This window comes from Oncorhynchus gorbuscha, linkage group LG18, assembly GCF_021184085.1.
Source record: "Oncorhynchus gorbuscha isolate QuinsamMale2020 ecotype Even-year linkage group LG18, OgorEven_v1.0, whole genome shotgun sequence".
Lineage (NCBI taxonomy): Eukaryota > Metazoa > Chordata > Actinopteri > Salmoniformes > Salmonidae > Oncorhynchus > Oncorhynchus gorbuscha.
This window is the reverse complement of record NC_060190.1, coordinates 27,136,819-27,162,410: the sequence shown is the minus strand read 5'-3', so window position 1 is coordinate 27,162,410 and position 25,592 is coordinate 27,136,819. Positions and strand designations below refer to the sequence as shown.

Sequence of the window (25,592 nt, the reverse complement as noted above, 5' to 3'; positions counted from 1 at the left end):
ATCTGTATTTTTTTGTAGCTGTCTACATACCACCACAGACCGATGCTGGCAGTAAAACTGCACTCAATGAGCTGTATACTCCATATACAGTGTACTTATGTAAATAAGGTATCTTTAAAAATTTTTTTAAATAAATCAGCTAACATTTCTAAAAAAACAAAAAATATTTTCGCTTTGTCATTATGAGGGATTGTGTGTCTATATACAGTGTGTGCAGAAGGCATGAGGAGGTAGGCAATAAATAGGCGATAGGAGCGAATAGTTACAATTTAGCAGATTAACACTGGAGTGATAAATGAGCAGATGGTGATGTGCAAGTAGAGATACTGGTGTGCAAAAGAGCAGAAAAGTAAATAAAATAAAAACAGTATGGGGATGAGGTAGATAGATTGGATGGGCTATTTACAGATGGACTATGTACAGCTGCAGCGATCGGTTAGCTGCTCAGATAGTTGATGTTTAAAGTTGGTGATGGAAATAAAAGTCTCCAACTTCAGCGATTTTTGCAATTCGTTCCAGTCACTGGCAGCAGAGAACTGAAAGGAAAGGCGGCCAAATGAGGTGTTGGCTTTGGGGATGATCAGTGAGATATACCTGCTGGAACGTGTGGGTGGGTGTTGTTATCGTGACCAGTGAACTGAGATTAGGCTTTACCTAGCATAGAATGATAGATGACCTGGAGCCAGTGGGTCTGGCGACGAATATGTAGCGAGTGCCAGCCGACGAGAGCATACAAGTCACAGTGGTGGGTGGTATAAGGTGCTTTAGTGACAAAACGGATGGCACTGTGATAAACTGCATCCAGTTTGCTGAGTAGAGTGTTGGAAGCAATTTTGTAGATGACATCGCCGAAGTCGAGGATTGGTAAGGTAATCACTTTTACTAGGGTAAGTTTGGCTGCTTGAGTGAAGGAGGCTTTGTTGCGAAATAGAAAGACAATTCTAGATTTGATTTTTGATTGGAGATGTTTAATATGAGTCTGGAAGGAGAGTTTACAGTCTAGCCAGACACCTAGGTAATTATAGTTGTCCACATATTCTAGGTCGGAACTGTCCAGGGTGGTGATGGAAGTCGGGCGTGCGGGTGCAGGCAGCGAACGGTTGAAAAGCATGCATTTGGTTTTACTAGCGTTTAAGAGCAGTTGGAGGCCACGGAAGGAGTGTTTTATGGCATTGAAGCTTGTTAGGAGGTTAGTTAGCACAGTGTCCAAGGAAGGGTGTCGTCTGCGTAGAGGTGGATCAGGGAATCGCCCGCAGCAAGAGCGCATCATTGATATATACAGATAAAAGAGTTGGCCCGAGAATTGAACCCTGTGGCACCCCCATAGAGACTGCCAGAGGTCCGGACAACATGCCCTCCGATTTTACTCACTGAACTCTGTCTGCAAAGTAGTTGGTGAACCAGGCGAGGCAGTCATTAGAAAAACCAAGGCTATTGAGTCTGCCGATAAGAATACGGTGATTGATTGAGTCGAAAGCCTTGGCCAGGTCGATGAAGACGGCTGCAAAGTACTGTCTTTTATCGATGGCCGTTATGATATCGTTTAGTACCTTGAGTGTGGCTGAGGTGCACCCGTGACCGGCTCGGAAGCCGGATTGCACAGCGGAGAAGGTACGGTGGGATTTGAAATGGTCAGTGATCTGATTATTAACTTGGCTTTCGAAGACTTTAGATAGGCAGGGCGCGATGGATATAGGTCTTTAACAGCTTGGGTCTAGGGTGTCACCCTCTTTGAAGAGGGGGATGACCGTGGCAGCTTTCCAATCTTTAGGGATCTCGGACGATATACGAAAGAGAGGTTGAACAGGCTGGTAATAGGGGTTGCAACAATGGCGGTGGATAGTTTTAGAAAGAGGGGGTCCAGATTGTCTAGCCCAGCTGATTTGTACGGGTCCAGGTTTTGCAGCTCTTTCAGAACATCTGCTGTCTGCATTTGGGTGAAGGAGAATATGGGGAGGCCTTTCTCTGAGTTGGTGGTGACCTAACATAATCATTTGTGGAGCTTTCGCTGTAAAGCATTTTTGAAATCAGACACTGTGGCTGGATTAATGAGAATTTTATCTTTAAAATGGTGTAAAATACTTGTATGTTTGAGAAATGTGATTTATGAGATCTCTGTTGATTTGTATTTGGCGCCATGCAATTTCATTGGCTGTTGGCCAGTCCTAGACAGGTTAAATAAGCATTTCACTGTAAGGTCTACACCTGTTGTATTCAGTGCATGTGACAAATTAAATTTGATTTGATTTCAAATGCTTACTCACGAGCCCTTAACAAACTTCTTATGGCTGCAGGGGCAGTTTTTATTTTTTATTTTTTTTATTTCACCTTTATTTAACCAGGTAGGCTAGTTGAGAACAAGTTCTCATTTGCAACTGCGACCTGGCCAAAATAAAGCATAGCAGTGTGAACAGACAACACAGAGTTACACATGGAGTAAACAATTTACAAGTCAATAACACAGTAGAAAAAAATGGGCAGTCTATATACAATGTGTGCAAAAGGCATGAGGAGGTAGGCGAATGATACAATTTTGCAGATTAACACTGGAGTGATAAATGATCAGATGGTCATGTACAGGTAGAGATATTGGTGTGCAAAAGAGCAGAAAAGTAAATAAATAAAAAACCGTATAAAAACAGTATGGGGATGAGGTAGGTGAAAATGGGTGGGCTATTTACCAATAGACTATGTACAGCTGCAGCGATCAGTTAGCTGCTCGGATAGCTGATGTTTGAAGTTGGTGAGGGAGATAAAAGTCTCCAACTTCAGCGATTTTTGCAGTTTGTTCCAGTCACAGGCAGCAGAGTACTGGAACGAAAGGCGGCCAAATGAGGTGTTGGCTTTAGGGATGATCAGTGAGATACACCTGCTGGAGCGCGTGCTACGGATGGGTGTTGCCATCGTGACCAGTGAACTGAGATAAGGCGGAGCTTTACCTAGCATGGACTTGTAGATGACCTGGAGCCAGTGGGTCTGGCGACGAATATGTAGTGAGGGCCAGCCGACTAGAGCATACAAGTCGCAGTGGTGGGTGGTATAAGGTGCTTTAGTGACAAAACGGATGGCACTGTGATAGACTGCATCCAGTTTGCTGAGTAGAGTGTTGGAAGCCATTTTGTAGATGACATCGCCGAAGTCGAGGATCGGTAGGATAGTCAGTTTTACTAGGGTAAGCTTGGCGGAGTGAAGGAGTCTTTGTTGCGGAATAGAAAGCCGACTCTTGATTTGATTTTCGATTGGAGATGTTTGATGTGAGTCTGGAAGGAGAGTTTGCAGTCTAGCCAGACACCTAGGTACTTATAGGTGTCCACATATTCAAGGTCGGAACCATCCAGGGTGGTGATGCTAGTCGGGCATGCGGGTGCAGGCAGCGATCGGTTGAAAAGCATGCATTTGGTTTTACTCGCGTTTAAGAGCAGTTGGAGGCCACGGAAGGAGTGCTGTATGGCATTGAAGCTCGTGTGGAGGTTAGATAGCACAGTGTCCAATGACGGGCCAAAAGTATATAGAATGGTGTCGTCTGCGTAGAGGTGGATCAGGGAATCGCCCACAGCAAGAGCAACATCATTGATATATACAGAGAAAAGAGTCGGCCCGAGAATTGAACCCTGTGGCACCCCCATAGAGACTGCCAGAGGACCGGACAGCATGCCCTCCGATTTGACACACTGAACTCTGTCTGCAAAGTAGTTGGTGAGTAGCTTGTATGAAAGGTGCCCAGAGGTGCCCAGAGTAAACGGCCTGCTCCTCAGTCCCAGTTGCTAATATATGCATATTAATATTGGATAGAAAACACTTTGAAGTTTCTAAAACTGTTTGAATGATGTCTGTGAGCATAACAGCACTCATATGGCAGGCAAAAATCTGAGAAGAAATCCAAACAGGAAGTTTGAAATCTGAGGTTGGTCGATTTTCAACCCAGCCCTTATTGAATTCACAATGGGATATGGATGAAGTTGCACTTCCTAGGGCTTCCACTAGATGTCAACTATCTTTAGAAACTTGAATGAGGCTTCTACTGTGTTGTGGTGCTGAATAAGAGCTGAATGAGTCATGTTACTGGCAGAGAGCAAGGTCCTGGTCACGTGCAATTCACATGATAGCGACCTGCGTTCCAAGGACTTCTCCGGGTTGGAACTTTATTGAACAACACCCACTTTATGATAACAACACCCTGAAGATTGATATATTTAGTTTGACAAGTTTCTTCGACCTGTAATATAACTTCTTGAAGTTTCCGTCCGACGTTCAGATGGACCTGCCTGAGCGTTTGTATTTGTATACCTAAGCCCTAACAAAGGTAGCTACTTGGACATAAATAATGGACATTATCGAACAAATCAAGCATTTATTGTGGAACTAGGATTCCTGGGAGTGCATTCTGATGAAGATCAAAGGTAAGGGAATATTTATAATGTGATTTCTGGTTTCTGTTGACTCCAACATGGCGGATAATTTTATTTATTTTCTGAGTGCCGTCTCAGATTATTGCTGTCACGTCCTGACCTTAGTTCCTTTTCTATGTCTCTATTTTGGATTGGTCAGGGCGTGAGGGTGGGAATTGTTTTTCATTCTATGTTTTGTTCTGTGTGTTGTATTTCTATGTGTTTGGCCTGTTATGGTTCCCAATCAGAGGCAAATGTCATTCGTTGTCTCTGATTGAGAACCATACTTAGGTAGCCTGTTCCCACCTGTGTTTGTGGGTAGTTGTTTTCTGTTTTTGTATTCTGTACCAGACATAGCTGTTTCGGTTTCGTTCATTCTCTTTTGTTGTTTTTTGATTCAGTGGTCAATTCATAAATAAAGATGAACACCTACCACCCTGCACCTTGGTCCTCACCTTCTTCAACCCACGACAGCCGTTACAGAGCTACCCACCACCAAAGGACCAAGCACCGTGTAATGTACTCCTGGACATGGGAGGAAATATTGGATGGCAAGGGACCCTGGGCACAGCCAGGAGAGTATCGCCGTTCGAAGAGGAGCTGGTAGCAGCTAGAGCGGAGCGGCGACACTACGAGGAATTGGCTCGAGGTACTGTGCACGAGAGGCAGCCACAGAATTGTTTTGGGGGTAGGCACACGGGGACATTGGCGGGGGCACACGGGGACATTGGCGGAGGCAGGTAGGAGACCTGAGCCAACCCTCCGTGCTTACCGTGGCGAGAGAGTGACCGGGCAGGCACCGTATTATGCGGTGAAGCGCACAGTGTCCCCAGTGGTCACGCATAGCCTGGTGCGCTACATCGCAGCTCCTCGAATCGGCTGGGCTAGAGTGGGCATCGAGCCAGGAGGGATGATGCCGGCTCAGCACATCTGGTCTCCAGTGCATCCCCTTGTCCCCTGTTATACCGTACCAGCCCTACGCACGGTGTCCCCGGTTCTCCAGCACAGCCCAGTTCGGTCTGTTCCAACTTCTGCACTTGCCGGGCTACAGGGGGTATCCAGCCAGGACAGGTTGTGCAGGCTCGCTGCTCGAGACCTCCATTGCGCCTCCACGGCCCATTGATCCGGTGCCTCGGCCAAGGAAGAGGCCGCCTGTATGTCTCCCCAGCCTGGTGAGTCCTGTGCCAATTCGGATCTGCCAGAGCCGCCCATCTGTCCAGAGCTGCCAGAGCCGCCCGTCTGTCCGGAGCTGCCAGAGCCGCCCGTCTGTCTGGAGCCGCCAGAGTCGCCCTTCACTCCAGCGCCGCCAGAGTCTCCCGCCTGTCTGTCCGGCGCCGCCAGAGTCTCCCGCCTGTCTGTCCGGCGCCGCCAGAGTCTCCCGCCTGTCTGTCCGGCGCCGCCAGAGTCTCCCACCTATTCGGGGCCCGCGGTAAGGGTCCCCAGTTCGGGAGTCGGCAGCGATGGTCGCCACTTGAGAGGCACCACCTACGTGGGGGCACTGTCACGTCCTGACCTTAGTTCCTTTTTTATGTCTCTATTTTGGTTTGGTCAGGGCGTGAGTTGGGGTGGGCATTCTGTTTTTCATTCTGTGTTTTGTTCTGTGTTGTATTTCTATGTGTTTCGCCTGGAATGGGTCCCAATCAGAGGCAGCTGTCAATCGTTGTCTCTGATTGAGAACCATACTTAGGTAGCCTATTCCCACCTGTCTCTCCTCAGGCCGGTGGTGGCTGGTCCGCTCCAGCAGTCTGAGGTGCGGGAGGTTCCTCCACCCCCTCTGGACATCGAGGGGGCCCCGGCGTACACCGTACGAGCATTCATGGACTCAAGGCGTCGGGTGAGGGGCCTTCAGTACCTCGTGGAGCGGGAGGGGTACGGCCCGGAGGAGCGATGCTGGGTACCAGTGGAGGACATCCTAGACCCATCTTTAATACAGGAGTTTCACCGTCTCCGTCCAGATCGCCCTGCGTCCCGTCCTCCGGGTCGTCCCGAGGCCGCGCGTCAAGGGGGGGGGTGGGGGGTGGTACTGTCACGACTTCAACTGAGGTCGGTGGTCGACGTCACCGGCTTTCTAGTCATCACTGATCCGTGTTTCCTTTTTTCCTTTTGTTTTGTCTTGATTACGCACACCTGATTTCTATTCCCTTATTATGTTCCTTATTTAACCTCTTGTCTACCTTTCTGTTTTGTCCGTGATTGTTTTGGGTTACTGTGTGTGTTGGAGGGTTTTGTCTTTACGGGATGTTTCCTTCCTTTTTTGTATTCATATTTTGAGGAAAGACTTGTTGTGTTTTTTTCGAACATGTGTCCTGCGCCTGACTCAGACAACGAACCCAGCACATTGTTACATCAGCTTCCGACCACTTTACACGCCAGAAGCAACCCGGCATGTCTTGGTCTGGTTTTCATAGGTTCCAACCACTTCGTAATGTTCAGCTCATGCTGTCTATCACGCCGGTTTTTTAAGCACTCTGGCTAAAGGGGGCGTTCCATCATACTGGCACAAACTCTGAGCTCACTGGTGCGTGGCTACTGACTGCCACACTGATCTGGCACCTTTGTTCCTCACCAAGGAGAGAGAGTCATGACAGCAGTATAGATCACATTCATTGTCTGTTCTGGTTCTGTTTATTTGACGGTTTTCTGTTCTGTTCCCTATTCCAAACCCTGGTTGAGGCTGCCTGTACTGAATGATGAAGTGCATTCATATACTGTATGTTTATGGGTTAACTTATGATGTGAATACAGTGCATTCGGAAAGTATTCAGACGCCTTAACATTTTCCACATTTTGTTACGTTACAGCCTTATTCTAAAATAGATGAAATTGTTTTTTCCCTCATAAATCTACACACAATACCCATAATGACAAACAAAAACTGTTTTCTTTGCAAATTTATATTTAAAAATATATATATATAAAATCATATTTACATAAGTATTCAGAGGCTTTACTCAGTACTTTGTTGAAGCACCTTTGGCAGTGATTACAGCCTCAAGTCTTCTTGAGTATGACGCTACAAGATTGGCACACCAGTTTCTCCCATTCTTCTCCTTTCCAGCTCTGCCAGGTTGGATGGGGAGCGTCGCTGCACAGTTATTGTCAGGTCTCTCCAGAGGTTTTCTAATGGGTTCAAGTCCGGGCTATGGCTGGGCCACTCAAGGATATTCAGAGACTTGTCCCAAAGCCACTCCTGCACTGTCTTGGCTGTGTGCTTGGGGTCGTTGTCCTGTTGAAAGGTGAACCTTCACCCCAGTCTGAGGTCCTGAAGTGCTCTGGAGCAGGTTTTCATCAAGGATCTCTCTGTATTTTGCTTAATTCATCTTTCCCTTGATCCTGACTAGTCTCCCAATCCCTGCCACTGAGAAACATCCCCACAGCATTATGCTGCCACCCCCATGCTTCACTATAGGGTTTGGTGCCATGTTTCCTCCAGACGTGAATGCTTGGCTTTCAGGCGAAAGATCTTGGTTTCATCAGACCAGAGCATATTGTTTCTCATGGTCTGACTCCTTTAGGTGCCTTTGGGAAACTCCTTCCATTTAAGAATGATGGAGGCCACTGTGTTCTTGGGGACCTTCAATACTGCATACATTTTTGGGTACTCTTCCCCAGATCTGTGCCTCGACACAATCCTGTATCTGAGCTATATGGAGAATGGCTTGATTGTTGCACTGACATGCACTGTCAACTGTGGGACCTTATATAGACAGGCGTGTGCCTTTGTTGTAGATACGTCTCAAGGATGATCAATGGAAACAGGATGCACCTGAGCTCAATTTCGAGTCTCATAGCAAATTGTAATGCTCCGGGTGTCGTGGGTGTGGAGTCAAATGCAGGAGACAGAGTTCAATGCTGTGCGTCTTTTACTAGCACCAACGCACCACAGGGTGCTCACAAAAGTAACGTTCCCAAACACAGGCGAAAAAGTACAATGGAAAAAATCACGACTAGGCACTAAGCACGTACCTCTACAACAGAGCCGAAGGTTTACAATGAAATAATCCCGCACAACAACCAGGCGGGCCGGCTGTCTAATAAAGACAAACTAATTAAACCTGAACAGGTGCTACCACTAAACATACAAGGAGGGGGAGGAAAAACAATCAGTGGCAGCTAATAGGCCGGTGATGACGACCGCGGAGCGCCACCCGCCCGGGAAGGGGAAACACCCTCGGTCGGACTCGTGACACAAATAGTCTGAATAATTGTGCAAATAAGGTATTTCAGTTTTGTACAAACATTTCTAAAAAGCTGTTTTTACTTTGTCATTATAGGGTATTGTGTGTCAATTTACGAGGGATTTAAAAAAAATTTTTTTTTAGAATAAGGCTATTACGTAACAAAATGTGAAAAAAAGTCAAGCAGTCTGAATACTTTCAAATTCACATGGAAATGTTAATTATAGAGCTGTCATTCTCATTGAAAGAAGGTCTAAGAAGTGGTAGATATGTTCTATGTGCGCTATTTCTATGCTTCCCATTCTTATGTTTCGGTTTTGTACACCAGCTTCAAACAGCTGAAAACACAATATTTTTGGTTATAGAAATACTGTATATTTCACAGCGGTTTAGACTGTACAATGCTTGTTTTGTCACATAAACTGACATTAGGCGAATATTCGAATTCGTTTGTGGTTTAACTAAAAGTCTGGAATATTACTTTAACACTACTTTAATGTTACTTTAACACTACACTACATGACCACAAGTATGTGGACATCTGCTCGTTGAACATCTCATTCCAAAATCATGGGCATTAATATGGAGTTGGTCTTCCGTTTGCTGGCATAATAGCCTCCACTCTTCTGGGAAGGCTTTCCATTAGATGTTGGAACATTGCTGCGGGGACTTGCTTCCATTCAGCCAGCCACAAGAGCATTAGTGAGGTCGGGCACTGATGTTGGGCAATTAGGCCTGGGTTGCAGTCAGCGATCCAAATCATCCCAAAGGTGTTTGATGAGGTTGAGGTCAAGGCTCTGTGCATGCCAGTCAAGTTCTTCCACACCGATCTCGTCAAAACATTTCTACATGGATCTTGCTTTGTGCACAGGGGCATTGTCATGCTGAAACAGGAAAGGGCCTTCCCCAAACTGTTGCTATGAAGTTGGAAGCACATAATTGTCTAGAATGTCATTGTATGCTGTAGCGTTAAGATTTCCCTTCACTGGAACTAAGGATCCTAGCTCGAAAAACATCCCCAGACCATTATTCCTCCTCCACCAAAATTGACAATTGGCACTATGCATAGCGTTCTCCTGGCATCCGCCAAACCAAAATTTGTCTGTCGGACTGCCAGATAGTGAACCATGATTCATCACTCCACAGAACGCATTTCCACTGCTCCATAATCCAATGGCGGTGAGCTTTACACCACTCCAGCCGACGCATTGCGCATGGTGATCTTAGGCTTGTGTGCAGCTGCTCGGCCATGGAAACCCATGAAGTTCCCGACAAATAGTTATTGTGCTGACGTTTCTTCTAGAGGCAATTTGGAACACGGTAGTCAGTGTTGCAACCGAGGACATATTCTTTACATTTTATGTGCTTTAGCACTCAGCGGTCCCATTCTGTGAGCTTGTGTGGCCTACCACTTCACAATAACAGCACTTACAGTTGACTAGGGCAGCCGTAGCAGGGCAGACATTTTACAAACTGACTTGTTGGAAATGACAGTGCCACATTGAAAGTCACTGAGCTCTTCAGTAATGCCATTCTACTGACATTTCTTTTCCTATGGAGATTGCATGGCTGTGTGCCAAATCTAGTCATTTTAAGTGACATACTTTTGTATATATAGTGTAACGAGTAACTAGTATATTATCATTGATATAAAATTAGTTTTGGGTTTCTCCCAGATTTACTGAAACAAGTATTTTTTTTATTTAACTAGGCAAATCAGTTAAGAACCAATTCTTATTTAAAGTGATGGCCTACAGTGAACTGACTTGTTCAAGGGCAGATTTTTACCTTGTCAGCACGGGGATTTGATCCAGCAACCTTTTGGTTCCTGGCCCAATGATCTAACCACTAGGCTACCTGCCACTCCTCGTTGTTTTTAGTCTCAAACCACCAATTGATAGCACCTTGTTTTCTAGTAAAAATTGTTTTAAAAGACCTGTATGTACGGTGTCCATATTACGACAGTCTCACAAAGAGTCGCTGAGACTGACCACAACTCCTTATAAGACTAGCAGTAACTCTCGTTGACAATTACATTATTTTTAAAACATCATCACCACTGTTTGCTAATTTCAATGAAAACCAACTGCATATTTTAAAAATAACTTCATGTAATGAAAGTTTAGGTTTATTTTACATGACCTTGTTTTGTGCCTGCCAGTTGGCTGTAGGCTTCTCCGCTAGCAGCGTGCTAGCTAGCTAGCTGGCAGAAAAATAATTTTCGCTTCCCACATCTCCCCCATCTCAAATAATCTGATTTATAATTAAATATTTGCCCTGGCAAATATTTATTTGCCAATGTAATTGACAACATCAACCCAGTTTGTAATATGCTGCTTGAATGTATTCGTTCCCATAGCAGCTAAATATGGAATGTACATATGTAAGTGTTAATTTGTATTTTGTAAGTGTTAATTTGTCATTTGTATTTTTGGTGGATTCAACCCATTATCAGGTGATGATTTATTGTTCTTATTTCTTACAGGTACAATGTGGACACCAGAAGTTCAAACATTTCAAAACATGTAAGCATACTGGTGACTTCATACAATTGATATAAGCATACTTAACTATGTGGCATGCAAATATGTATCTATTTACTTCATGAACTCTCAAGGGAGAATTAAAGCGGTTACATTTGGTTAGTCTTTGATTTGATTACTTATTGGTTCGTTTTTTCAAGGGGAGAATGTTGGAATAATGAACTAAAAAATTAAGAAATGTTTGTTTTTTTGTCTCTGCAGTTATCCAACTAACAGATATGTTTTTCTCTCTCAATTGCAAACCTTTGTGGATGAGCAGAAGGTTAGTCAACAAAATAACTGGGTTGCACTTTAATTTATAGTGTTGAAATAACAGGGTAACGTCTGGAAAGTAATAGGAAACAACAGGAAAATAAGACGGCAACGAACAGGTAAGAACGCAGTAATAATCCTTTAATAGTTAGTATGTAGATGCTAAATACTGATAAAAAAGTTCGATGAATTTTCCTGGTTGTTATGTAGAAAAAAATGTTATCCATAATAGAGGCTAATAAGCAAAGTTAAGTATTTAAGGCCATTTCCCTCTTCTTAGCAGCACCGTTTATACTTATTAGGAATTAAACATTTGAGGAACTACAGTACAACCTCAAAATGTACCTTTTGGGTCTTTGCTTGTACTGTATTTCAGCACTCTACTTAAGTCATTGTTATTATTACTTTTACTTTCTTTATAGTTTTACTATTACTTTCTTTATAGTTTTACCATAGTTTTACCATAGTTTCAGTGTACTTATTACTTAAAACTGTATTCTAAAGCAACGATCTGTTCCCCGGTATATTACTATGACTTTCTTAATTGTTTCCCCACATACAGTGTCTTCAGAAAGTATTCACACTACTTGACTTGTTCCACATTTTGTTGTGTTACAGCCTGAATTTAAAATGGATGAAATTGAGATATTTTGTCATAATACTGCATAATGTCAAAGTGGATTTATGTTTTTCAATATAAAATAAAATTGATAGAAAATGTAAAGCTGAAATGTCTTGAACCAATAAGTATTCAACCCCTTCGGTTCAGGAGTAAAAATTTGCTCAACAAGGCAATTTGCTTAACAAGTTGCATGGACTCAATTTCAAACACAGATTCAACCACAAAGACCAGGGAGGTTTTCCAATGCCTCACAAAGAAGGGCACCTGTTTGTAGATGGGTAAAAAAAAAGATGACATTGAATATCCGTTTGAGCATGGTGAAGTTATTGATTACATTTGAGATGGTATATCAATACACCCAGTCACTACAAAGATACAAGCGCCCTTCCTAACTCAGTTACTGTAGAGGGAGGAAACCACTCATGGATTTCACCATGAGGCCAATGCATCCTGTTTGCAATAAGGCACTAAAGGAAAACTGCCCAAAAATTGGCAAAGAAGTGTACTTTATGTCCTGAATACAAAGTGTTATGTTTGGTGCAAATCCAACACAACACATCACTCTTCATATTTTCAAGCTTAGTGGTGGCTGCATCATGTTATGGGTGTTCTCGTCATCGGCAAGGACTAGGGAGTTTTTATGACAAAAAGAAACGGAATAGAGCTAAGCACTGGCAAAATCATAGAGGAAAACCTTGTTTGGGAGACAAATTCACCTTTCAGCAGGACATTAACCTAAAACACAAGGCCAAATATACACTGGAGTTGCTTACCAACATGAAATTGAATGTTCCTGAGTGGCCTAGTTACAGTTTGCAGCATAGAGAGGTTTGCCATTTCATGTAATTGCTTTGCACTGCATTTATTCACTGCAGTTATTTAATCTCATCCAGTAATAAAAGACCAGAACCGGCAGCAGTGTGTCCTGTGTCCAATTAATCTACATGCACCAGAACGCAGAACCAAAGCCAGAGAGCAGTAGCCAGCGCATTCACACATAGGCCCAGACCGGCTACACTAACAATAAATTAAGTTCCATTAATGAACATAGTAGTTTAATAACTTGGGATTGTGTTCATTTGTATAGGGAGAAATTGCATCAAATTAAGTGTGATGTACATAAAGTTTGATATACAAGTTATAAAAAAAGTGACAGTAAGGCATGCAGAAACTATGGTGAAAATATTAAGAAAGTAATAGTAATTTACATGGTAACAGGGGAACAGCTGTTTGCTTTAGAATACAGTGTCAAGGCCCCGTAGTAGGTACACTGAAACTATTGTATAAAGAAATTACCAGTAAGTTACATAATAATTACTCAAGTACATTGCTGAAATAACTGGATAATGACCGGAAAGAAAAAGGAATCAACGGCAAAACAATATGGAAACAAGACAGAAACAAGCAACGACAAGGTAACCACCTAGGTAACCACCTAGCTAGGTACATTTTGAGGTTAGCACACATACAGTGGGCCTGAATTCAAAATGGATTCAATATACGTTTTTTTCACCCATCTTGCCACAATACCCCATAATGACAAAGTGAAAAGATGTTTTTAGAAATTTTAGAAATAAAGAAATATCTAATTTACATAAGTATTCACACCCCTTTGCTATCACACTCTGAGCTCAGATGCATCCAGTTTCCTTTGAACATCCTTGAGATGTCACTACAACTTGATTGGAGTCCACCTGTTTGGACATGATTTTTAAGAAACACAACTGTCTACATAAGGTCCCATAGTTGACAGTGCATGTCAGAGCAGAAACTATACCATGAAGTTCAAGGAATTATCCATAGATCCCTGTGATATAATTTTTGATGAGGCATATATCTAAGGAAGGATATAAAACAATTTCTAGAGTGTTAAAAGTTTGCAAGAGCACAGTGGTCTCCATCATTGGAGAAAAAATAAATATGGAACTAATCTCTCAGCACTACGTTCAACCAGACTGAGCACCTTGGGCTGGAAAAACCTTGGATCATTGCTATTCCAACTTCCGCGACGCATATAAGGCCCTGCCCTGCCCTCCTTTCGGAAAAGCTGACCACGACTCCATTTTGCTGATCCCTGCCTACAGACAGAAACTAAAACAAGAAGCTCCCGCGTTGAGGTCTGTTCAACGCTGGTCCGACCAATCTGATTCCACACTCCAAGACTGCTTCCATCACGTGGACTGGGATATGTTCCATATTGCGTCAGACGACAACATTGACGAATACGCTGATTCGGTGTGCGAGTTCATTAGCTCAGTTGGTAGAGCATGGCGCTTGTAATGCCAGGGTAGTGGGTTCGATCCCCGGGACCACCCATACGTAGAATGTATGCACACATGACTGTAAGTCGCTTTGGATAAAAGCGTCTGCTAAATGGCATATATTATTATATTATTAAAGTGCGTTGAAGATGTCGTTCCCATAGCAACGATTAAAACATTCCCAAACCAGAAACCGTGGATTGATGGCAGCATTCGCGTGAAACTGAAAGGGCGAACCACTGCTTTTAATCAGGGCAAAGTGACTGGAAACATGACCAAATACAAACAGTGTAACTATTCCCTCCGCAAGGCAATCAAACAAGCTAAGCGTCAGTATAGAGACAAAGTAGAATCTCAATTCAACGGCTCAGACACAAGAGGTATGTGGCAGGGTCTACAGTCAATCACGGATTACAAAAAGAAAACCAGCACCGTCACGGACCAGGATGTCTTGCTCCCAGGCAGACTAAATAACTGTTTTGCCCGCTTTGAGGACAATACAGTGCCACTGACACTGCCCGCAACTAACACATGCGGACTCTCCTTCACTGCAGCCGACGTGAGGAAAACATTTAAACGTGTCAACCCTCGCAAGGCTGCAGGCCCAGACGGCATCCCCAGCCGCGCCCTCAGAGCATGCACAGACCAGCTGGCCGGTGTGTTTACGGACATATTCAATCAATCCCTATACCAGTCTGCTGTTCCCACATGCTTCAAGAGGGCCACCATTGTTCCTGTTCCCAAGAAAGCTAAGGTAACTGAGCTAAACGACTACCGCTCCGTAGCACTCACTTCTGTCATCATGAAGTGCTTTGAGAAACTAGTCAAGGACCATATCACCACCACCCTACCTGACACCCTAGACCCACTCCAATTTGCTTACCACCCAAATAGGTCCACAGACGATGCAATCTCAACCACACTGCACACTGCCCTAACCCATCTGGACAAGAGGAATACCTATGTGGGAATGATGTTCATCAACTACAGCTCGGCATTTAACACCATAGTGCCCTCCAAGCTCGAGACCCTGGGTCTCGACCCCGCCCTGTGCAACTGGGTACTGGACTTCCTGACGGGCTGCCCCCAGGTGGTGAGGGTAGGCAACAACATCTCCACCTGATCCTCAACACTGGGGCCCCACAAGGGTGCGTTCTGAGCCCTCTCCTGTACTCCCTGTTCACCCACGACTGCGTGGCCACGCACGCCTCCAACTCGATCATCAAGTTTGCGGACGACACAACAGTGGAAGGCTTGATTACCAACAACGACGAGACGGCCTACAGGGAGGAGGTGAGGGCCCTCGGAGTGTGGTGTCAGGAAAATAACCTCACACTCAACGTCAACAAAACTAAGGAGATGATTTTGGACTTCAGGAAACAGCAGAGGGAACACCCCCTGTTATGCAGGTGAATAAGGACCCAAAAGCGACTTGGCGAAAACAGAGTTTTTAATCCAGTAAAGATACTTTACAAAACAAAAGGCATAATACTACTCGTAAAGACGAGAACAGACTGGAGACTTGATCAAGAACTGCAGGTTGCCTCGGGAAGGCACTTGAACCTAGCAGACTCAGACACCTGCTCACCACGCAGCATCTGAGGGAAACACGACACGACAGGGCAATACATAGACACAGCACGGTGAATATAGACAAGGATCCGACAGGGCAGGAACGGAAAACAAGGAGAGAAATAGGGACTCTAATCAGGGAAAAGGATCGGGAACAGGTGTGGGAAGACTAAATGATTGATTAGGGGAATAGGAACAGCTGGGAGCAGGAACGGAACGATAGAGAGAAGAGAGAGCGAGAGAGTGAGAGAGGGAGGGGGAGAGAGAGGGATAGAAAGAGGGAAAGAACCTAATAAGACCAGCAGAGGGAAACGAATAGAAGGGGAAGCACAGGGACAAGACATGATAATCAATGACAAAACATGACAGTACCCCCCACTCACCGAGCGCCTCCTGGCGCACTCGAGGAGGAACCCTGGCGGCAACGGAGGAAATCATCAATAAGCGAACGGTCCAGCACGTCCCGAGACGGAACCCAACTCCTCTCCTCAGGACCGTAACCCTCCCAATCCACTAAGTATTGGTGACCCCGTCCCCGAGAACGCATGTCCATGATCTTACGTACCTTGTAAATAGGTGCGCTCTCGACAAGGACGGGAGGGGGAGGGAAGACGAACGGGGTGCGAAGAAAGGGCTTGACACAGGAGACATGGAAGACAGGATGGACGCGACGAAGATGTCGCGGAAGAAGCAGTCGCACAGCGACAGGATTGACGACCTGGGAGACACGGAACGGACCAATGAACCACGGAGTCAACTTACGAGAAGCTGTCGTAAGAGGAAGGTTGCGAGTGGAAAGCCACACTCTCTGGCCGCAACAATACCTTGGACTCTTAATCCTGCGTTTATTGGCGGCTCTCACAGTCTGTGCCCTGTAACGGCAAAGTGCAGACCTCACCCTCCTCCAGGTGCGCTCACAACGTTGGACAAACGCTTGAGCGGAGGGAACGCTGGACTCGGCAAGCTGGGATGAGAACAGAGGAGGCTGGTAACCCAGACTACTCTGAAACGGAGATAACCCGGTAGCAGACGAAGGAAGCGAGTTGTGAGCGTATTCTGCCCAGGGGAGCTGTTCTGCCCAAGACGCAGGGTTTCTGAAAGAAAGGCTGCGTAGTATGCGACCAATCGTCTGATTGGCCCTCTCTGCTTGACCGTTAGACTGGGGATGAAACCCGGAAGAGAGACTGACGGACGCACCAATCAAACGACAGAACTCCCTCCAAAACTGTGACGTGAATTGCGGGCCTCTGTCTGAAACGGCGTCTAACGGGAGGCCATGAATTCTGAACACATTCTCGATGATGATTTGTGCCGTCTCCTTAGCGGAAGGAAGTTTAGCGAGGGGAATGAAATGTGCCGCCTTAGAGAACCTATCGACAACCGTAAGAATCACAGTCTTCCCCGCAGACAAAGGCAGACCGGTAATGAAGTCTAGGGCGATGTGAGACCATGGTCGAGAAGGAATGGGGAGCGGTCTGAGACGACCGGCAGGAGGAGAGTTACCCGACTTAGTCTGCGCGCAGTCCGAACAAGCAGCCACGAAACGGCGCGTGTCACGCTCCTGAGTCGGCCACCAAAAGCGCTGGCGAATAGACGCAAGAGTGCCTCGAACACCGGGATGACCAGCTAACTTGGCAGAGTGAGCCCACTGAAGAACAGCCAGACGAGTGGAAACAGGAACGAAAAGGAGGTTACTAGGACAAGCGCGCGGCGACGCAGTGTGCGTGAGTGCTTGCTTAACCTGTCTTTCAATTCCCCAGACTGTCAACCCGACAACACGCCCATAAGGAAGAATCCCCTCGGGATCAGTAGAAGCCACAGAAGAACTAAACAGACGGGATAAGGCATCAGGCTTGGTGTTCTTGCTACCCGGACGGTAAGAAATCACAAACTCGAAACGAGCGAAAAACAACGCCCAACGAGCTTGACGGGCATTAAGTCGTTTGGCAGAACGGATGTACTCAAGGTTCTTATGGTCTGTCCAAACGACAAAAGGAACGGTCGCCCCCTCCAACCACTGTCGCCATTCGCCTAGGGCTAAGCGGATGGCGAGCAGTTCACGGTTACCCACATCATAGTTGCGCTCAGATGGCGACAGGCGATGAGAAAAATAAGCGCAAGGATGAACCTTATCGTCAGACTGGAACCGCTGGGATAGAATGGCTCCCACGCCTACCTCTGAAGCGTCAACCTCGACAATGAATTGTCTAGTGACGTCAGGAGTAACGAGGATAGGAGCGGACGTAAAACGTTCTTTTAGAAGATCAAAAGCTCCCTGGGCGGAACCGGACCACTTAAAACACGTCTTGACAGAAGTAAGAGCTGTGAGAGGGGCAGCAACTTGACCGAAATTACGAATGAAACGCCGATAGAAATTAGCGAAACCTAAAAAGCGCTGCAACTCGACACGTGACCTTGGAACGGGCCAATCACTGACAGCTTGGACCTTAGCGGAATCCATCTGAATGCCTTCAGCGGAAATAACGGAACCGAGAAAAGTAACGGAGGAGACATGAAAAGAGCACTTCTCAGCCTTTACGTAGAGACAATTCTCTAAAAGGCGCTGTAGAACACGTCGAACGTGCTGAACATGAATCTCGAGTGACGGTGAAAAAAATCAGGATATCGTCAAGATAGACAAAAACAAAGATGTTCAGCATGTCTCTTAGAACATCATTAACTAATGCCTGAAAAACAGCTGGCGCATTGGCGAGACCAAACGGCAGAACCCGGTACTCAAAATGCCCTAACGGAGTGTTAAACGCCGTTTTCCACTCGTCCCCCTCTCTGATGCGCACGAGATGGTAAGCGTTACGAAGGTCCAACTTAGTAAAGCACCTGGCTCCCTGCAGAATCTCGAAGGCTGATGACATAAGGGGAAGCGGATAACGATTCTTAACCGTTATGTCATTCAGCCCTCGATAATCCACGCAGGGGCGCAGAGTACCGTCCTTCTTCTTAACAAAAAGAACCCCGCCCCGGCCGGAGAGGAAGAAGGCACTATGGTACCGGCGTCAAGAGACACAGATAAATAATCCTCGAGAGCCTTACGTTCGGGAGCCGACAGAGAGTATAGTCTACCCCGAGGAGGAGTGGTCCCCGGAAGGAGATCAATACTACAATCATACGACCGGTGAGGAGGAAGGGAGTTGGCTCGGGACCGACTGAAGACCGTGCGCAGATCATGATATTCCTCCGGCACTCCTGTCAAATCGCCAGGTTCCTCCTGAGAAGTGGGGACAGAAGAAATGGGAGGGATGGCAGACATTAAACACTTCACATGACAAGAAACGTTCCAGGATAGGATAGAATTACTAGACCAATTAATAGAAGGATTATGACATACTAGCCAGGGATGACCCAAAACAACAGGTGTAAAAGGTGAACGAAAAATCAAAAAAGAAATAGTCTCACTGTGGTTACCAGATACTGTGAGAGTTAAAGGTAGTGTCTCAAATCTGATACTGGGAAGATGACTACCATCTAAGGCAAACATGGGCGTAGGCTTGTCTAACTGTCTGAAAGGAATGTCATGTTTCCGAGCCCATGCTTCGTCCATGAAACAACCCTCAGCCCCAGAGTCAATCAAGGCACTGCATGTAGCACCCGAACCGGTCCAGCGTAGATGGACCGACATAGTAGTACAGGATCTAGATGAAGAGACCTGAGTAGTAGCGCTCACCAGTAGCCCTCCGCTTACTGATGAGCTCTGGCCTTTACTGGACATGAATTGACAAAATGTCCATCAAATCCGCAATAGAGGCACAGGCGGTTGGTGATCCTCCGTTCCCTCTCCTTGGTCGAGATGCGAATACCTCCCAGCTGCATGGGCTCAGTCTCTGAGCCAGAGGAGGGAGATGGTTGCGATGCGGAGCAGGGAAACACCGTTGACGCGAGCTCTCTTCCACGAGCTTGGTGACGAAGATCTACCCGTCGTTCTATGCGGATGGCGAGAGCAATCAAAGAGTCCACACTGGAAGGAACCTCCCGAGAGAGAATCTCATCTTTGACCACTGCGTGGAGTCCCTCCAGAAAACAAGCGAGCAGCGCCGGCTCGTTCCAGTCACTAGAGGCAGCAAGAGTGCGAAACTCTATAGAGTAATCCGTTATGGATCGATCACCTTGGCATAGGGAAGCCAGGGCCCTAGAAGCCTCCCCACCAAAAACTGAACGGTCAAAAACCCGAAGACTAAATTATTGATTAGGGGAATAGGAACAGCTGGGAGCAGGAACGGAACGATAGAGAGAAGAGAGAGCGAGAGAGTGAGAGAGGGAGGGGGAGAGAGAGGGATAGAAAGAGGGAAAGAACCTAATAAGACCAGCAGAGGGAAACGAATAGAAGGGGAAGCACAGGGACAAGACATGATAATCAATGACAAAACATGACACCCCCCCTATCCACATCGATGGAACAGTAGTGGAGAGGGTAGTAAGTTTTAAGTTCCTCGGCGTACACATCACAGACAAACTGAATTGGTCCACCCACACAGACAGCATCGTGAAGAAGGCGCAGCAGCGCCTCTTCAACCTCAGGAGGCTGAAGAAATTTGGCTTGTCACCAAAAGCACTCACAAACTTCTACAGATGCACAATCGAGAGCATCCTGGCGGGCTGTATCACCGCCTGGTACGGCAACTGCTCCGCCCACAACCGTAAGGCTCTCCAGAGGGTAGTGAGGTCTGCACAATGCATCACCGGGGGCAAACTACCTGCCCTCCAGGACACCTACACCACCCAATGTCACAGGAAGGCCATAAAGATCATCAAGGACAACAACCACCCGAGCCACTGCCTGTTCACCCCGCTATCATCCAGAAGGCGAGGTCAGTACAGGTGCATCAAAGCTGGGACCGAGAGACTGAAAAACAGCTTCTATCTCAAGGCCATCAGAATGTTAAACAGCCACCACTAACATTGAGTGGCTGCTGCCAACACACTGACTCAACTCCAGCCACTTTAATAATGGGAATTGATGGGAAATGATGTAAAATATATCACTAGCCACTTTAAACAATGCTACCTAATATAATGTTTACATACCCTACATTATTAATCTCATATGTATACGTATATACTGTACTCTATATCATCTACTGCATCCTTATGTAATACATGTATCACTAGCCACTATGCCACTTTGTTTACATACTCATCTCATATGTATATACTGCACTCAATACCATCTACTGTATCTTGCCTATGCCGCTCTGTACCATCACTCATTCATATATCTTATGTACATATTCTTTATCCCCTTACACTTGTGTCTATAAGGTAGTAGTTTTGGATTTGTTAGCTAGATTACTTGTTGGTTATTACTGCATTGTCGGAACTAGAAGCACAAGCATTTCGCTACACTCGCACTAACATCTGCTAACCATGTGTATGTGACAAATAAAATTGGATTTGATTTGATTTGAAACTTCTGAGAAAAAGGCACATGACAGCACACCTGGAGTTTGCAAAAAGGGCACCTGATAGACTCTGAGATCAATAGGCAAACATTCTGTGGTCTGATGAGACATGTAACTTTTTCACCTGAATGCAAAGCGCTATGTCTGGAGAAAACCAGGCACAGCTCATCACCCATATAACACCGTCCCTACCGTGAAGCATGGTGGTGGCAGCATCATGCTATGTGGATGCTTTTCAGAGGCAGGGACTGGGAGACTGGTAAGGATAGAGGGAACAATGAATGGAGACAAATACAGGCAAATCCTTGATTAGAATCTGCTTCAGAGTGCAAACGACCTTAGGACAATGATCCCAAATATACAGCCAAAGCAACGTTGGAATTGCTTCAGATCAAAAATGTGAACGTCCTTGACTTGCCAAGCCAAAGCACAGACTTGAATTCCATTGAAAATCTGGAGAATGACTTGAAGATTGCTGTTCATTGCCGCTCCCCATTTCATTTAACAGACTTTGAGAAAATCTGCACGGAAGAATCCAGATTTGCCCCCTCAGATTTATAGGATGCATGACACCCATGAATCAAACCCTCTGTCCCGTCCATACAGTGTATCTGTAAAAACGTAACAATAAAATCAGAGCCTGTCTGGCATGTGAGACTATGGGATTATAGGAGCTAGGTGTTGTGTTAAATCTGATGCCCCTCCATGCAAAGCATAATAGGAGCTAGGTGTTGTGCTAAAACTGATGCCACTCCAGGCAAAGCATAATAGGAGCTAGGTGTTGTGCTAATTATGGTACCCCTCCTTCTACAGGACTTCCTGGGCCAGATGTTCTGCACTCTGGGGGAGATCATCGGTTCCACAGGCAGTCGGCTGGAGAGAACCCTCTCGTAAGTCTACCAATATGTCTATCAAATATCTATCTGTGTATCTGCTGTGTAATAGCATGCATCAAAACACAATTTGCTACTGTACGCCACCGCATTTGACAGGCTTCCAGAATCTCACAATGTTCGCATTGCCTCGTAGATTGCGAAAAACAAGAACACAATCGTTGGTGTGTCTAAGCCCGGAGGCTTCCACTGTACAACAGGCATGGAACTGGAGATGAATCTATCATCAAAACTCCAGCTGAGAAGGATTGTATTTTACGAGAGCTTGAGGAAATAACACATGCTATGGCGGTAACTAGACCTGTCTGGAAGGTCAGGTGGGTTAGGGTTTGCTCAGTCAAGCACAGCTACACTCTTTCAAAAAAAGGTGCTATCTAGAACCTAAAATGGTTATTTGGCTGTCCCCTTACACAGAACCCAAATCGTCTGGGTGCGTGCGCCATCGTGCATAAATGTATTTTGTCCCCCCACACCAAACACGATCACGACACGCAGGTTAAAATATCAAAACAAACTCTGAACCAATTATATTAATTTAGTGACAAGTCGAAAAGCCTTACACATTTATGGCAATTTAGCTAGCTAGCTTGCACTTGCTAGCTAATTTGTCCCATTTAGCTAGCTTGCTGTTACTAGCTAATTTGTCCTGGTATGTAAACATTGAGTTGTTATTTTACATGAAATGCACAAGGTCCTCTACTTCACCAATTAATCTACACATAAAACCAAATTGTTTCTAGTCATCTCTCCTCCTTCCAGGTTTTTTCTTGTCTTGACTTTATATTATCATTGGCAACTTTCATAAATTAGGTGCATTACCACCACTGACCTTGTTCGTCTTCAGTCACCCACGTGGCTACCTGCTTCTATAAACAAATGAGGAGGTGCGAGAGGCAGAACTTGCAGCGCGATCTGCGTCAGAAATAGAACTGACTTCTATTTTAGCCCTTGGCAACACAGACGCTCGTTGGCGAGCGCGAGCAGTGCGGGTGCAATAATTTAATAATATAGATTTCTATATTATTCACACGACGCGAGTGGTGTAGTTAGCCTGTTAGCAGGACCCTTTGAATAAACTTTCCAGAGAGGGTTCTACATGGAACCCAAAGGGGTTCTATGTGGAACCAAAAAGGTTCTAATATGGGGTCAACCGAAGAACACTTTTGGAAACCTTATACCTAAGTGTAAGTTATTTAAAATGATTTAAATTATATTTGAACCCATGTCAGTCGCACAACACTGGCCCAGTGAATCACCTAATACATGTGTTCCTCTGTAGCTCAGTTGGTAGAGCATTGCTTGATTCCCGGGACCACCCATACGTAAGAAATCTATGCACACATGACTAAGTCTCTTTGGATGAAAGCTTCTGCTAAAATGGCATATATTATTTTATATGTAATAGACTCAGCATGGAATTGGGCCCTTTTCAATTCAATAGCCAAGGTTTTGAGAACTCCAAAATTGAATTTGCAAGGAAACAATTACAACATTTTATATATCCGGGAAAACACACTGACCAGCTTTGTTTGAATGCGTCTCTGTCTCTCTGCCTCTCTCGCTCTCTTGCTCTTTCTCTCTCTCTTGCTCTCTGTGTTTGGTGTACGTAGCAGACAACAGCACAATGCCATAAAGCACAAACTCCGAGGTCCTATTCCCACTAAGAGATATGAAGGAGAGTCTGAGAAGCGGGGTGGCGAAAGAGAATGCTACTTTTCAATTAACATTACATCCTTGCCTTAACCTTTCACTGTGGCTGGCAAAGCAACATTCTTGGTCTGCAGCTCAAATTTACCGTAAATATCACAGTAGCCACTACTAGCCAGTAAGCACAAACTTTTCAACAATGACAGAAACTTTTCTTCTAAAATATATTACACTCTTGAATAATGTAACAATGCACAAGCATGTATGTGCAGACAATTAAAGGGTTTATTTTCTCATCTGTAGGCTACACTTATGACATTTGAGCTTTAAGACAAAAGCACAGAGTTGCTATGATGGTTCTTCCTTTAAAAGTTACGAGCTTATGCCGCCACCATTAGTGGTAGATGATGACATTCTGTCATTGCACCACACTATCACAAGGGGGCGATAGAATGTTGATCTTTCGGTAGTCTAAACTGTGGCGCAAATTTACTATCTTTTTGTAAATTAGGCGTTTTTTTTTGAGGCTCACTTCTCTGGCACTAGTGTCCTGCGTCAGGCAACAATAACAAAAAACTGTTGGTGGTCCTGGAGTTAAGAGATTGGGTAAATACAAATGGGGAATTACACTTGACATGTGGTTTTGGTTTCTCTCTCTCTAAAAACAGAGATAAATCATTCTAAATAACAAATTGGCTTTATTTACAAATTAGTAAGAATGTCTCACCCCATGTTCAAGAATGGTCTTTTTCACTTTATCCATGTTACAATCGCTCACATTCGGTTATTTGAAAACGAAATCATCTCCAAAATATTGTTATTTTTTTAAACAAGCTATATAAAGTTGGTTGCAATTTCAGTTTAATCCACCAGAAAAGACAGAACAAATAATACAACAAATATTGTGGTTAAATTCAAATATACTAATTGATTAAACACATCTTTATCAGTTGGAACCTTTAACAAGTGGAAGGGGGAAAAGTAAAGAACTTGTCTGTCAGCACTTCATTATTAAAGACCAAAATTGGTTAAAGCAAATTGTGATAAATAAAAATATATATCAGTTTCATTTAAGGACATAAAAAATTGACAGCTCTGCCATATAAATTGCAAAATGTTTGGGAAGAGATTTTCAATGTACCAATTCCATGGCACATTTATTTTTATTTTACCTTTATTTAACTAGGCAAGTCAGTTAAGAACAAATTCTTATTTTCAATGATGGCCTAGGAACAGTGGGTTAACTGCCTGTTCAGGGGCAGAACGACAGATTTGTACCTTTTCAGCTCGGGGGTTTGAACTTGCAACCTTCCGGTTACTAGTCCAACACTCTAACCACTAGGCTACCCTGCCGCCCATGGTTTACGAACTGACACACAATTTTCTGTTCCTCCTGAAAGCCCTAATCTGCTTACTTAAATGAATAGAGATCCTGGTCATGGTGCTACAGTATGTTATTACAGCATAATCAAAGTGAGGACAATCAGCAATTTGCTGTATACTTATGGCCTATTGTAACCTGGAGTCACACCTTTCCTCACCCTGCCTTAAATTCCACTCTTAATACAGTTAGCATTTAAAAAACGATGCATGTTAACTGCTGACTGCATGATTGCATCATCCTAGCTAGCTAATGTTAGCTATCTAGCTAGGCTGCTCTAAAGATAGCTGTCAAAAAACCCTTATCCATTACATTCGCACACATTTGGCTACAATTCCGACGCTGTGTTTTAACGGTTTTAAATGGCCCCTTATTTTTCATGTCAGTGAGAATTAATTATTTTTTTAAAAAATGCAGTTTTTCAAAGATCCATACACTGTG

The 25,592-nt window shown here is 44.8% G+C and overlaps 1 protein-coding gene across 1 annotated transcript in view; it reads left to right on the top strand.

The window, feature by feature from the left end:
• Nucleotides 1-25,592, top strand: part of LOC124003576 (copine-9-like) — a 186,704-nt gene that overhangs the window by 68,359 nt on the left and 92,753 nt on the right. Inside the window, exons 5-7 of the mRNA XM_046311934.1 lie at nucleotides 11,052-11,091; nucleotides 11,369-11,371; nucleotides 22,044-22,120. Of these exons, the coding sequence (XP_046167890.1) occupies nucleotides 11,052-11,091; nucleotides 11,369-11,371; nucleotides 22,044-22,120 (120 nt within the window). The remainder of the gene's footprint in view (nucleotides 1-11,051; nucleotides 11,092-11,368; nucleotides 11,372-22,043; nucleotides 22,121-25,592) is intronic.